At 53.1% G+C, this 15,227-nt stretch overlaps 1 protein-coding gene across 2 annotated transcripts in view; it reads left to right on the forward strand.

Annotated features, from left to right (window-relative positions):
* DNMT3A (DNA methyltransferase 3 alpha) overlaps positions 1-15,227 on the forward strand; it is a 97,776-nt gene that overhangs the window by 47,559 nt on the left and 34,990 nt on the right. Inside the window, exons 4-6 of one of the 2 annotated variants that reach the window (XM_037528405.2) lie at positions 2,804-3,074; positions 8,541-8,584; positions 8,956-9,102. In XM_037528405.2, the coding sequence (XP_037384302.1) occupies positions 2,804-3,074; positions 8,541-8,584; positions 8,956-9,102 (462 nt within the window). The remainder of the gene's footprint in view (positions 1-2,803; positions 3,075-8,540; positions 8,585-8,955; positions 9,103-15,227) is intronic. The other variant, XM_037528406.2, reaches the window with a different exon arrangement.

Raw genomic sequence — 15,227 nt, forward strand, 5'->3', positions numbered from 1 at the left:
GATCAGGGGCATTTCAGCCCCTGAGTTAACCCTGGGCCTTAGTTGTGCAGAGGGCACGTCCACCACCTCTTGGGGGACGGGTGTGTTGTGCTGCCGCAGGTGGGGTCTTTCAGGGCAGGTCTGGACAGGGTGCTTGATGGGAGTGGTCGGGATCCTGGGGCTAGGTGGGGTCTCCAGGTAGGTGCTCCTGGGTCTCTGTGCTCTGGAGCTGGCAGTCAACAGGAAGTGCGTCCCAGGTTGCGAGGAGGCCATCTGGTCCCCAGCAGGAAGTGAGTGACATCAAAGTTGTCTCAGCACCTCTCTGGGGTGTCTGTGGGGCAGTGAGTGATAAGGGAAAGGACATGGCCCTGGCAGAGGTGGCTCTGATCTAGAGTCCTCAGCCCAAGTTGGCTTGCTGGACTCCCTCAGCAACCTCTGTCAGTGCCAGGTTGGGGTCCATGGTGCCTGGCACAGTGTGACTGAGGATGGGCATGCTCCGCTCCCCTGGCTGCCTGGGCTGGCTTTCTCAGCATGTGACTGAACCTTGAGGGGTGAGAGGATCTACACTGGGGAGGAGCCCCCTTGGCTTGAGCAAGGAGGTTTTTGAAAAAGACTGTCTGAGGCCTGGTCGAAGTGTGTGGTCCTGATACACGGGTGAGGCTGAGGGCCTCCCTGAGCCACCTGTGCTTCTCCCAGCCCTGCCAGCTTCTGCTCTCTGCGCCTGCGTCTTGGGGAGATCGCTCTCTTCCTTCAGGACCTCTTCCTCTTGCTGCAGCGCCCCCTCACACTCTAGAGGGAGCTTCTCGTGGAAGGGGGCTGCCCAGGCCACCCAAGGCTGCAGGAAGAACAGCTTGGCAAGGCAGCTGGAGTTGCCTCTGCTCGCCCCCAGGCTGCTCCATGTGCCTGGAGCCTCACTCAGGGAGGATGCTAGTTTCCTTCTGGGTGTTGTTTTTATTATTTTTCTCTAAGGTCCTGTCCCTATTTGCCATTTCTGGGAGTTCCTCACCAGACAAGAGCAAGCTTCGAGTTGAGGTCCTGGGGAAACCAGAACTCTCTCAGATGTTGGTGTGCCCTTGAGCACTGCAGCTTTTTGCAGGGGGCTTGGCAGCATCTACTCACAGCTAGATGGCAGGCTCTCTACCCCAACCTATCCACTTTTGGGGCCCTGGCTTGCAGAAATCCACAGGTGCACAGAGCTGTGCATACAAGGGGGTTGTTGCAGCAAAGAGCAGATCAGTCCAAAGACCCACCAACTGTTGGAATAAATTATGGCACATCCAATCGATAGACTGTTGTGTAGCTGTGAAGTAGAATGAGGCAGCGCCATATGCCCTGGCATGGAGAGGTGGCTCTGTGCTTGGTAAGTGAAAAAGCAAGTTGCAGAACAGGATGAGGAGTATGAGACTCTTAGGGGAAAAAATCTGAATCTGTATATGGGTGCGTGTATGTGAGTGTGTATGTGTGTGAATACATATGTATAGACATATAACTTACACATAGTTGCAGATGCATAGAACAAAGTCTGGAGAAGATGCATGCTCTCCAAACAATTAATAATAGTTAATAATTAATCCCTCCCTTGTGAGGGGGAGATTGGAGGTAGGAGATTGAAATAGGAGCTTTTAACCTTTGAATAGTGTTCACTGGTATGTGGCTTAAATTTTTATCACATGTGTCTGGCTTTTATATGTAGACAAAACGACGACCAGACACCTCCATGGCTCTAGCCATCACGTCTGACAGTCGGGAAAACCAAGGCACGGCCTTACCTGATGTTGCGGCCAGCATGTTTACTGAGCTGACACCTCCCTGCCCTCCTCTAGAGGGGCACCTGCAGATGGAGTGGCATGCAGGGTGGTTGAGGGCAGCCTGGTGCCTGTGGGCATTGCTGGGCATTGAGCACAGGGCGCACTTGCCTCTCCTGCCCCAAGTGGACGCCTCCATCTCCTTTGAGAGGTCCTGGCCTACTTGCCCCCGAATGGCACGAGCAAGGGGCTCTCTCAGGCTGCCCTGTGCTTGCTCTGTCCTCAAAGAGTGTGTGACCTTGAGCAAATCACAAAACTCTCTGAGAACCTTTCCAGAAAGTTCAAGAGGATCTAAAGGGGTAATGAGTGAAAAGGCGCTTTGCCCATCGTGCAGTGACGCTTAGGTATGTCGCAAAGCCAGCTCTTAGACTCTTGGGGACAAAGCCTACATTTCCTTTTGGAGGGTTTGCTGCAGAAACTGATAATTGCTTGTCAGGGCCATAGCTCTCCTGAGGGGGCCAGGGCTGCTAGGTAGTGGGACCCAGAGGGATACTACTTTGGGAGGTCCCTTCCAACCCTTGCCCCCAGCCCCCACCACCAGGCAACTAGTCACTGAGTCTGGGCCTTGAGAGACTCAGAGAGGAGGTGGGTGGGCTCTGATAGCCCAAGTCAGATTAGCTGGGATTAGCAGAATTGGTCTGGTTGGCCTAGAATTGGTCTAGAATCTTCTGAGGTGGGGTCTTGATTTGAAGGAGGGATATCTTAAGAGCAAAGAAGGCTTGGAAGCCCTGTACCACCTTAGTGAGTGGGAGTAGGGTGAGGTGGGGTGGGCAGTAGAAGCAGACCGACTTGGGTGCTTCTCTTTGAAAATCTGGACTCCACACCCTCCTTGACTTCAGGAGGCCAGACTCATGTATCTCGAAACAAAGAGCAACATTGGGAGGGTTTTTGCCTGCATGAATGTTTATCTGGACAGAGGAGTGTAATATATAGCTTCCACCAGAATTTCAGGGGTGTCAGTGACCCAAAAGAGGCCAAGATCTGAGCTTCCCCTGAAATACCTTTCTTTTGCATTCCAGGTGGAAAGCAGTGACACACCGAAGGACCCTGTGGTGACCTCCAAGTCCCCGTCCATGGCCCAGGACTCAGGCCCTTCAGAGCTGTTACCCAACGGGGACTTGGAAAAGCGAAGTGAGCCCCAGCCGGAAGAGGGGAGCCCCGCTGGGGGGCAGAAGGGCGGGGCCCCTGCAGAGGGAGAGGGTGCAGCTGAGACCCCGCCCGAAGCTTCCAGAGCAGTGGAGAATGGCTGCTGCACCCCCAAGGATGGCCGAGGAGCCCCTGCAGAAGAGGGTGAGTCCCTGGCACCAGGGGCAGCCTCTTCTGGGCTCGCCGGGATTCTCCTAAGTGTTAGAGACTTGAGACCTAGGAGGCCCCACGAGGCCTCAGTTGGGCATGGGAGCTCCGAGGCTGTGCCCTGGAGGCCATTGGCTGGATGCAGCTTGCACATGACACATTTTACTTGACCCACATGGTGTTTTGAACATTTGAAAAAAATTGTTAGCTATATTTAAAAATCAAGAAATTTCGCATACAAATCTGTACAAATCTGTAGAGTTTGGGCTTCTCCTGGGGGAAGCGGGGGAGGCTAGCTCTGGCAACAGCATGTTTGTAGAATGCCAGGAGTTGCTCTAATGGGGTGATGGCTGCCACCCCCCATACCCAGCCCTGCCCCTCTCTGGTAGGCTGATTGTGTGCCTTAGTTTCCCTTAGTTCCTACCATCCTCCTCCAGCCTGCTTACTCGTCCATAAGTGGCTGCTAAGGATATCTGTGTTTACAGCCCCTGGGGCGCTGCAGGGCGGCAGATGCCCATGTGAGCCCTAAATGCCCCGTTGGCCTTCTGCGGTACAGATGTCCTCAGCCTAGCACAGTGCAGCTGACTGCGGAAAATCTGGTAGTGACAGAGTGGGGGTGCAGGAGGGGTAGGCAGGAGTGGCCCAGCCCAGGCCTCTTCCTCCGGGGACTTTCTGGCCTAGCCCCAGAGTCCTGGAACGTTGCCCGTTTTTCTCTTTCAGGTTAAGCCAGCGATTTCAGGGCCAACCGAGCTGTAAACATGTTAGTAATGAGGACAACTAGCATTTGTACAGGGCTTCGCAGTTTACAAAGTGCTTTCTCATACATTATCACATTTGGTCCTCCTAGGGCCCTGCCAGGTTGTTTTGCATATGTGCATTTTAATTTCAGAAAGTCTTCCTTCCAAGTGTGTATGATAGGATGAGTAAATTGATTAATTGGAGTAACTTATTGTGCACGGATCCAAACTGTGCATGTATCGACAGCATCTCCAGAAAAGAGCTTTTCAAATGTATTTTAAAATACCTTTCCTTCATTTATCATCCAAGTAAACGATGCTCCCACTAGGTGTAAAGCCTGTTCTGATGTATTTTGCATTAGTTGTTTCAGTTACTCCCTCAAACAGTCCTCTTTGAGAGGTATTATTACCCCACTTTAAGAAGGGGGTGGAAATGGAGAGTTAATGAGATGAGGTGACTTGGTCGGGGACCGCAAGTCTGTAAGCCTGTAAGTAACAGGCTCCCCAGTTTTCCCCACAGCATCTCTGGGGATGTGTCCTGACCCTTGCTGGGCGGGTTCAAGGGCTGGAGTGGAGCCACAGGCGGGGAGATGTTGAAAAAGGCCAAGTGTGTGAATGCAGAACCTGGGGCCCTGCCAGCCCTTCCTGCCCTTCCAGCTGCTCTCCACCAGCCCATGTCGGCTGACTCCCAGCTCCTGGGATCCTACCATCGGCACCCAGCTGCCGCCCGGGGCCGGGCAGTCCCTCTTGCCTGGTGTGACAGAGCCATAGCTCCAAGGCTGCTCTTAAACCTGTAGGCTTTGCTTGCAGTTTGCGATTTCCCTGTCTCCATTTCTGCTAGTTCTCAGAAGCTCCCTCTTCAGTCAGTCAGCAGGTGTTCATGAGACACCCATGTGCCAGGGCCTGGGGAAACCATCATGAGCAGGAATCTGGGTCTTGCCCTCCAGGACCTCACCATCAGCTGGAGAGACAGACATTGATGAGAAACCCACACTTAAAAGCGTGTGATTACACATGGAGATAAGTTCTCTCAGGGAAAACAAACATGGCTCCATGGGGGACTATAATACTGGAACCCAAGCTGTGCGGGGCTGTCATGCCCGAGCTGCAGGATGGGCCAGCATTTACCAGGCGAGGGGTGCTGCAGGCTGGTGGTGAAAACAGGTATCAGGGCTCCCGGGGCCTAGACAGGCGTGCAGGGAGGAAGGGAAAGGACACAGGTCAAGGGCAGAGCAATCGGGGCCAGAGCAGACTTTCAAGGCTGCCCTCTGCTTTGTGTTTTGCAAAGATCACTTTGCCATCTGGATCCCGGAATGGAGTGGAGGGCTGGGGAGCAGCTGAGCGCTTGGGAGACTGCTGCAGACGTGGAGGAGGGTGGCTGCAGTGAGCAAGGCAGTAGCAGAGAAGGAGTGGGATGGAATGCCAGGGGCTCAAGGGGAAAGAGGGTTTGGGACTGTCACACACTGCTTGGCCCCTCCTCAGAATCTTGGTGCTGAGCGTGGCACTAAGGCTTCCAGCCTCCTTGGTCTCCAGCTCCTGGGAGCACTCCTGTGTGGTCGCAGCTGGCCAGGAAGTGGAAATGCTGGCAGGGATCGGAGCTGGTGGGGACGCCTGAAGGCCACTGTGAATTGCCCGGATGCTGAGACTGGCGAGGCGTGACCTAGCGAGGTGGGCAGTGGCCTGTTGGAGGCTGGGCAAACCGCCACATAGAACGCGTACTCAGCTGCCTGGTTCCAAGGCGGAAGGAGACTAAGGCCCCAGGGAGGAAGTGACTTGGCCGTGGTCTCCTTTCAGTTCCCCTCATTCAGGTTTCTTTTTAGGGGCCCCCTTGATCTTTCCTGGAACCATACAGGAAAAACAGAAGACTGTAAGGCAGCATGGCTGTGGCCCGGGTGCGGCCCGGGTGCCCATGGGAGTCCCAGCAAGGGGAAAGACGGGGAGCAGGGTGATGGGAGCAGTAAGGACACGGGCCAGCTGGACAGACAGGTGGTCGACTTAGGACTGCTCGCACTCACCCGCCTGATGCCACATGCCACGTGGCCGTGTGGCTTCTCTCACAGAGCATTAGTGTGTTGAGCGCGCTGTGTCCCTACGCCTCACAGTGGTCCTCAGACCCGCAGGTTCACCTGGGAAATTGGAAATGCAGACTCTCAGGCCTCACTCTAGACCTGCTGCTTCAGAATCTACATTTTAAAGAGATCCTCCTGATTTCTAAGCATATCAAAGTTAGAGGAGCCCTCTCTTATGTAAGTCCTCATCCTGTCCTTATGATCATGGGAGGAAGACTCATCTCATTTCTGGGATGGGGACCCTGAGGGTTTGGAGAAGTTGCTCACCCACGATTATACCACTAGTGTGTCACAACCCAGTTGTACTACATGAAACTGTACACACCTGGCAAAGGACCCGCTTGCGGTCAGCACTGTGTTCCTCCTGCTCAGATTGAGCATCCAGAATAGGTTAGTGACTGCCCTGAGGCAATCCTGTCCTCACCCTGTCATTGAGATTTTGAGGTTTGGGTTCATTAAGGGGAACTTGAGGTAGCCCCTGACTGAGTATGGTCCCAGACCAACAGGTGAGTGTTCTGAGCACCTGCTTCTCCTGCCCCCGGGACCTCAGATGCCCAAGGGACATGTGGAGCCTCCAGGGCCTCCCTGGAAGGCACACAGCCATCTGGCCCTGCCTGTGGCCCTGTGTCTGGCCAGAAGCAGAAAGGCTGCGGTGTGTCGAGAGAGCAGCCGACCCTCCTTGACCCGGGTCAAGTGCAGCATTCAGAGCCCAGTTTGTTGTTCTGCTTACCAGGCTGGAAAGGCTACGTGTGGTATCCTTCAAGAGGGCATACCCAGCCTGTCAGGGAAAAAATTCCAGAGAGAAGGCAGTTGGAAATGGCATACAGGAAAGTCATTCTGTTTGGGGGTGGGAGTGTGAGGCATAGAGAGGGGGAAACCATCAAGGTGGTGCAGCATCAAGCCAGCTGGCTTGGGAGTTAGGGACCCTGAAATCTGACTTTGGCTCTGGTGGTAAATCACTCCATTCCCCTGAGGCCTCAGTCTCCCCATGGGCAAGATCTAGGGGCTGAATGAGTACCCCGTCACCTCCACAATGCTTTGGCCCTGATTTTCTGTCACTCTAATCAATAACTGATCTCCCATAAATCAAAGGACATGGAGGGCCCCCCCCCACCACAAGCCGTTTGAGGTTCAAAGAACCCCTGGGCGCCCCCTTCTGGTAGCCCAAAGCCTCCATGGGCGGACCGCGCTGGTGGAGAGGAGAGGGACCTAGAGAGGCGCTAGAGAACCCCTCTCTGCAAGGCCTGAGAAAAAGTCTGGGGCTGTGGTGAACAGAGAGGGCCTAAAGGAAGCGTGGAGGGAGAGACAGTCCGGCAGGACATACCTTAAAAGACCTTCGCTGGACACACGCTCAAGCCCTCGCTACAGACACTGGCGCTTCCTCCTGCGTTCCCTCGGCAGCAGCTGGCACTGCACCCCAAGCCTACCTGGTATCTTTACATCCAGCCCCTTCCCCAGGGCTTCCCTGTCGGTGCTGGCCTTGCCTCCCCTGCCCCCAGTGCTGGGGGTGTCACTGTCACCCAGCGGAGCCCTGGCCCCCTGGGGCAGAGGCAGTGAAGAACCCCTAGTCTTGTTAGGTGAGAGCAGGAAAGAAACATCCCTCTGGGGGCTGAGGATTCAGAGGCCTTCAGTACTGTCTGGTTTCCGCTTCACAGCCAGGAGATGCAGTAGGGGCTGTTTTTTCCGTTTTTGGTTCTTTGTTCCCACCCCCACCTCTCACCCCCCCACCCCCAGCTGTCAAGAGGCAACCTAAGTGACCTTCCTGCTTTGGGCCCAGTGCACTTGGCTTCAGAGCGAGGAGTTCAGAGGCCCAGTAGAAGGAGGACTCCCCCCTCCCTCCAGCAGGAAGCTCAGGAAGGCATAATGAACCCAATCCTACCGCCAGGGAGCAGCTGTGGGTGCTGGGCCTGGCAAGAGCCCCGGAGGACCAGGGTGGGCACACAGGGGCATTCTGAAGGAGTGCTGCTGCCCCCTTGCTTGGCAGGAAGGACAGGAGAGAAGAACCCTTTTATGGACAGTGCCCCAGGGCTGCTGCTCCCAGGGAAGACTTCCCTTTCAGGATCCAGGGCCCAGTTGAGGAGCTGCAGGGAGGCCAGGGGAAGAGGCACAGGAATGCTATCTTAACCAGAGGGGACAAAACTGACATTTATTGAGCCCCTACTGTATGCACACCCTGCCCTAGGCACTTGTTCACCATCACCTAGCAGTGGTGTAAGGATGATCTGCCTTGTGGCAATGGACCAGAAGGGGTCATAGAGGGCACAGAGACAGGTGAAACCAAAGCAAGAGCTCGGGTGTGTCAGAGCCAGGAAGGCTGTGCAGGATGACCCCTCCTTTGGGAAGGGGAGGAGCCAGGTGGGGTTTTTTGGGGTCCCCTCTGTGTGCCTGAGACAGAGTCAATGACCAAAACCCACAGCCCTGATATCTCTTTTTTCCTTTGGATTTGGGCCTCCAGCCCTGCTCCAGTCTTCTCTGCTCTGGTTTGCCCCGAGTCCTCAGTGCCAGCACAGAGCCAGGCACATGGCAGGCCATCAGGGTACACACATGCACAGCTCAGTATTAGAGGGGCCCCACCTTGGCGACAGGGCCCCCAGGCACAGGGTGGGGCCTCTCAGCCACTCCCTTAAGACAGTCCCTTTGTTCTTCCCTCTCCACAGGCAAAGAGCAGAAGGAGACCAACATCGAGTCCATGAAAATGGAGGCAAGTGTTTTCCTCACCCCCCGGGGCTCTGTGGATCCTGATTGTAGAAGAAAGCCCCACTCTGAACTGTGACTGTGTGGGGAGTATGTGGGGGAGGCTGAGGGGATCTCTGTGAGGAGGAGAATTGGGGGTGAAGGTTGGAGATCCCCAGCAAGCCAGCCCCCACCAGAGCCAGCACCTCCCCTCATGGTTGTGTCCATGTGCCCCCAGGCTGTCCCTTACTGCCTGCCACCCAGACAGGGGCTTACCCGGCACTCACAGGGGTGGCTCCCTGGCCAGAGTGCCTGCCTTGTGCTGGAGGTCAGTGCTCAACCTCCCCTCAGGAGGACGCTCTCGGTGCCCGTCTGAATGCTGTCATCTCTCTGTCCTAGGGCTCCCGGGGCCGGCTGCGGGGTGGCCAGGGCTGGGAGTCCAGCCTCCGGCAGCGGCCCATGCAGCGACTCACCTTCCAGGCGGGGGACCCCTACTACATCAGCAAGCGCAAGCGGGACGAATGGCTGGCACGCTGGAAAAGGGAGGTGAGGTGCCTTCTGGCCGGGGCCCAGCCCATCCTACAGAACTAGAAAACCAAATGTTAGCTTCAGCCACCCTCTGGGGCTGTTGTCAGGCCTTGGTTGAGCCTCAGTTTCCTCTTCAGGTTTACTTCTCACACTTATAGGGGACTGCTTAATCCCTAGGCAGTGAGTGGTTCTTTTGTTCTTTCAACAAATGTCTACTGAACACATACCTTGTACCAGGCAGAATATTAGGCTCTGCTTGTTTAATTCCTGCCCTCATGGAGTTGGCATTCTGATGGGAGAGCCCAGCAGAAAACAAGCAAACCGAGGCTGAAATAGAGGCTAGCGAGGCCTGCTTTATGTGAGGTAGTCAGGAGAGGCTTCTTGGAGGTGGCAGCATTAAGACCTAAAGGAATAGAAGAACTGGCTCTGTGAAAAGTGGGATCTGGTAGAATGCAGGGAAAACCGCACAAACAAGGCAACGTGCAATATCAGTGTGCCCAGGGTGAAAGGAGCAAGAAAGTGAAGCCAAAAGGGTCTTGCAGGGAAGAAGGGTCTGATTGTCCAGGCCATGTAGGTCCTGGTCAAAAGCTGGTTTCATCCTGCGTATACTGGGAATCCATTTTATGTAGAGAAATGATTTGCTGAGGATTAACAGGACAGCAGTGGAGACAGAGATGGCAGATTCCATGGGATTGGTGAGGGCCGGTGGATGGAAGGTCATGGAGTGCTTCAGCAATGAGGAGTGGAGTGGAGCTGTTACGGCGGACCCCAAAGAGTGGGTTCTCTGCCTCTAGGGGAAGAATTCACTGAGAGTGCTAGGTGTAGTTGAATGAAGGCTTTGTTAGAGACTCATGCACCAGAAACCAATGCTGAAAAGGAGAATTTAGCCTGGCTCATCAAAGGTACTAGGTGGAGATGTTTAAAGGGTAAGTCCACCACATGGGGGTGAGATGGGGGCAGCAGTGTCAGAGCTTGTTCTGGGCATGCGCAGTTGGGTTACAGCCTGACCGCATGTGAGCCCTGGGCCTTGTCCCCCCAGGAGCTCATGAGATAATCGTTTGTGAGGGTCTGACGCTTTTTGCTGTGATGCGCCTCATGGTGGGCCAAACTGCTTGGACAGGGCTTCCCAGTCCATGATTCAGTCCACCTGTTCAAATATGACTTGGGGCAGCTCATCCCACCCAGCTTACCTCTGTTGTCTCGAGCTGATAGAGACTGAAAGACCAGGCTGGGCAGAAAACAGTGCACCACAGTGATGGGTTGGGCTGTTGTTGTGTATGTAGGATTAGTAGAGAAGCTGTTGACCAGGAAAGGAGCGGAAATGCCCTGGGGCGCTCCAGTGGGGCTTGGCTCTGGCTGATCTTCACCCCAGGCCTACAAAGGAAGCCAGTGGGGTGAGAGTTTGCTCTGGGGACTAGAGAAAGTTCAAAACAAGGCACGGGCTTGGCTACTCCACTGTTTCCAGTTCCTTGGGGATCTAGGCAGGCAGAAATGACTCTCCTAGAAGAGCCTGGGCTGGGGGTTGCCTGTCCAGGATTTGGGGAAGCGAGGTACTTGACCCTAAGCATTAAGTGTGATCTTTGGGATGGAAATTCAAGAGCTGGCCTATTCTCTCCATCTGTTCAGTGGTCCTGCTCTTGGGGCTTCGCTTTTAACCCCTCATTGTGTGTGATGCTGTTTCAGCTCTCCCTTTGTTCACTCTAGGGTCATAATGATTTTATTTTTAAAGATTTATTTATTTATGCGTGCGAGAACTAGCTGGGGTCCAGGCCAGAGGTGCAGGAGGGCGGGGAGTGAGAGGATTCACCAGAGAAAGAGTGGGGAGCAGAACAGGTGGATCTACTGAAATACACTGCTGAGGGGAGCAGCAAGCAAGACAGGAGAGGTCTGCTGCGCCATGTGGGTCAGCTCCCTGGCGGGGGATTGAACTCATGCTGCAGTGACTGCGATAGTTTCATAGCGCTGATGCTTAATCTCTTGTACCACCAGGGAGGCGCCATATGATTTTTATTTTATTATTATTTTTAATATTTTATTTTATATAATTCTTATATCATTTTTCATTTTTGCACTATAAGCATTTTCATTTTGGTTATATTCCCCATACAATTTCACCCCCTCTTATTTTGACCTTAATCCTTCCTCTCCCTGTCCCCCCATAATGCTTTTTATTTTTTATTTTATTTTATTTTTTTTTTTTATAGAGGCATGTTTTATTTATTTATTTTATTTGTTTTGTTTATACATGCACTGGGTACAGTCAGAAGCGCGGGAGGGTGAGAGAATTCACCAGAGCCAGAGCGGGGAGCAGAGCAGGCAGAAGGACCGAAGCACACTGCTGAGGGGAGCAGCGGGCGGCAGGAGAGTTCTGCGCGCCTTGTGGGACCCTCCTCCGGTGGCCAGGGAGCAGCCGGGGATCGAACTGGCGCCGCAGAGGCTGCGGGCAGCTTCGCAACCCAGCGCTCAACCGCTGCGCCACCGGGGAGGCCCCCATAATGCTTTTTAGACCTGAAAACAACTTCTAGAAATTTTATGGTTCTCAAACCGTGCTCCCATGAAGAAGCAGCATGGAGGCCTGCCCTTAGTGGCAATAAAAGGGAAGTTTTGTGGGCGGGGGCAAGAGGATGCCTTCTCTCAACTCAGCAGGAAAAATTAAGGTGATAGCTGTTTTCTCAACCTTAAGTTTTTGGTTTTGTTTTTTTAAAGATTTATTTATTTATTTATACAAGAACCGGGGTACAGGCCAGATGCACGGGAGGGTGAGAGGATTCACCAGAGACAGAGCAGGGAACAGAACAGGCAGACTGATGAAATACACTGCTGAGGGGAGCAGCGGGCGCTACAGGAAAGGTCTGCCGCAGCCTCTGCAGCACGAGTTCGATCCCCTGGCCAGCCAGGGAGAACCCACCTGGTGCAGCAGACCTCTCCTGTCTTCCCGCTGCTCCCCTCAGCATTGTATTTCATTCAGGCTGCCTGTTCTGTTCCCCACTCTGTCTCTGGTGAATCTTCTCACCCCCTGCTGTAAACCAGCTCTTGTATGCATAAAGAAATCTTTAAAAAATAATAAAATATTTTGGGTACATGTGACTTGAGTTGTGAAGACCTACAAACAAAATTTATTTCATGCTAGTGAAATTGTCCCTTATTCGTATGCTGTCACTGAAGATGTCCCTACAGAATTCCATGACTTCATATGAGTGTTTGTGCCATTGATGCGCTGGGCATTAGAATTTGACCTGCTACTTGGGCCTGGCCCTGAATACCATACTCTAACTTTTTGGGCTATCCCAGGAGGACAAAGGGTGGGGGCGGGGGCTAAGAACAGGTAACAAGAATGTGGGGATAGCTTTCAAGGTTCCCAAGTTCCCGTGGACTAAAGAGTGGAGCAGTCACATCAGCCAGCGTTCTCAGGGGCAAGCTTACTGAGAATACAGAAATCCAGCTGCTTTCGCTGTCTCAGCTGGGTTCTCGGGTCTTTGACTCTTTCTTCTGAAACTGCCTCCCCAGGCCTGAAATCTTCCCCATTTTCTCCAACTGCATCTCTTCAGCGTCCTCCTCTGCCCGTGTATGGTGGCTTCCCCAGGTCTCTGGCCCCACTCTCTACCAGTCTTGATCCCCTTGCCACTTGCATGCTGGCCTAGATCCTGCTACCCGCCCTCCTACCTTGCCTGCTGGACGACGGGGCTTCTGTTTCCCAGGCCATGTCACTGAAGGTCCAGCCATCTTCTCCTAGCCTGCTTTTTAAAAGTTTGCGCGGGGCACTGTTACGAGCTGATTACCAGAACCTTCCATGAATGTGTGCTGTGTAAGAGGCTGTCAGAGAATTCCTAGCTATCCATGATTAGATGAGGGTTCCTGGAACCTCAGGAAGAGCTTCTTCCTGAGGGGTGAGACTAATTCTGCTTGGGGTCATCCACAGCAGAAGGTGGCTCAGCTTCTAAAGACTGGGGGTCAGAGAAGGGGCGGAGGGCATGCAGGATGAGGGGCACGGCGTGTGTGGCATTCCAAGGCACAAGGATGTGGGCTCTCAAGTGTGTGCTGGGCTGAGAGCTGCAGGGGTGTGGCTAGGAGAGTGGATGGGGAGTTTGAGGGACCTGGGGGCTTTATGCCCTGCTGTGGGGCTTCCACCAGGCCCTCATCTGCACGTACCCCTTCTCCTGACCCCCTCTCCAGCCTTCCATCAAAACACCCCCTTGAATTCCATTTCCTTTTCCCAGGAGCACCCTTGTCAATTAGGTCACAGTTATTGAGTGAAGTCTGCTCTTTTCTGTCCATCCAAGATGATCTATCTCCCAGATTCCCCCCCCCCAAAAAAAAAAACTTCCTCCCAACATTATTTATTTATTTATTTTTAAAAATTTATTTATTTATGCATACAACAGCTGGGGTACAGGCCAGAGATGTGGGGAGTGAGAGGACTCACCAGAGACAGAATGGGGAACAGAACAGGCAGACTGACTGAAATACACTGCTGAGGGGAGCAGCGGGCGAGACAGGAGAGGTCTGCTGCGCCATGTGGATTGCTCCCTGGCCAGCCAGGGATCAAACTTGTGCTGCAGAGGCTGTGGACCACTTCACAGTGCAGTGCTTAACCCCCTGCGTCACCAGGGAGGCCCTCTCCCAACATTTTTTAAAGAAGACTTAGAATAGCACAGAATGAATGACATTTAAAATAAGTGGATGAGGAAAAAAAGACATTCCCTCCTTCCCTGGGATGGAAGTGGAATTCCTGTTGGAGCTGCTATTAACTTCTCTGTCCCATCTCTCTTGCCTTCACCGTTTTACTAATCCTTTCAAGGATTAAACTCGCTTTAATCATGAACAAACTCTCATATGGGCCTTCTGCTGTGCTTAAGCCAAGGAGAGCCTTCCTTGACCTAGCAGAACTGGCCTCGGACCAGATAGGGAGCAGGCAGAGGGGAGGCAGATCCTTCTCCTGGAGGAGGGCTTGTCCGGGCTCCCCTTTCTGATGGTCAGAACAAAAGAAACCCTGAGGGAGCGCTTTGGGTGTAGGAAAGGCTTCTCAGTCATGTGTTATTTCCTTGGCCCTCCCCCACTTTGAGATGGTGGGGTGTGGAGTTCCAAGCAAGCGCCTAACAGCCCTCTGGCCATGGGCCCCAGATAGTATCCGGGCTGTGGTTTTAGGATGCCAGGCTGGTGTGATGATGTCACAGCTCGCTTCACCCCATCCTGAGTCTAAATTATTTCAAGGCAAAATAATCACATCCTGCTGTTCTAGAATTTGGACCTTTTCTGGGCTCTCTAACTGAAGGGAGGACCCAACTTAACCTTACACTAATTAGGTGCTTAATACATAGAAATATTGATGATAACAAATAATCTGTGGCTGAAATATCCATCTTCTCTCCTCCTTTCTCCTCCCCTCAGGCTGCAGGGCAGGTAGCAAAGTCTTCACATTCTCAAAGGCAGGGCCTTTGGTGATGAGTGCAGGTGTGGACTTGTCACTCCCCTGGAGGTGGGCTCGCATCACCTACCTTCACGGTGCTGGTGTCGCCCACCATGCTGGACTCAGCTGTGCTCTGCTCGCCTGGGCGGGTCTCATGTCCTGGAGAGCCACACCTACTAGGGTTTGTTTTGTGCTCTACCCAGCTCAGTGCCAGCACTCTGGCCATCTCTGCTGCCAGGGGTGGCGTCGGGGAGGTACTGGGTCAAGGTTTGCTGAATGAATAAGTAATTCTCATCTTAGCATCGTGTGCATTAACAGGGTAACACAGGCTCCCGACACAGGGCTACCATAGCATAGGAACTTGATAATTCTTAAAATGATATTAATTGCTTAAGTATTACACAAACATATTTCTGGGAAAAAAACAAATCTACCTCTCCCCCATGATTTTAATTCCTCTACAAGTGGTACCCGGTGTTATCAGTTTGGTGTATATACAACATGATTTTTTCTAGCCATCTACGTGTGTGTGAATACATAACTTTACTTCACAGTTGCTTTTTTCTCCCTTTTCTTTTTTTTACATAAGTGGAACCACACCATAGTTTCATTTTACATCTTGGTTTTTCACTTATAATAAGTCTGGTCAACCTAGCCACGCACGAACTGTTCCCTTCCACCATATGGACGGCCGTGATTTTATTGAACTGCTCTCTTGTCGTGGGCCATTATGTTG

The sequence above is a fragment of the Talpa occidentalis genome, unplaced genomic scaffold (genome assembly GCF_014898055.3).
Source record: "Talpa occidentalis isolate TD23 unplaced genomic scaffold, MPIMG_talOcc4v2.1 talOcc4.5, whole genome shotgun sequence".
Classification (NCBI taxonomy): domain Eukaryota; kingdom Metazoa; phylum Chordata; class Mammalia; order Eulipotyphla; family Talpidae; genus Talpa; species Talpa occidentalis.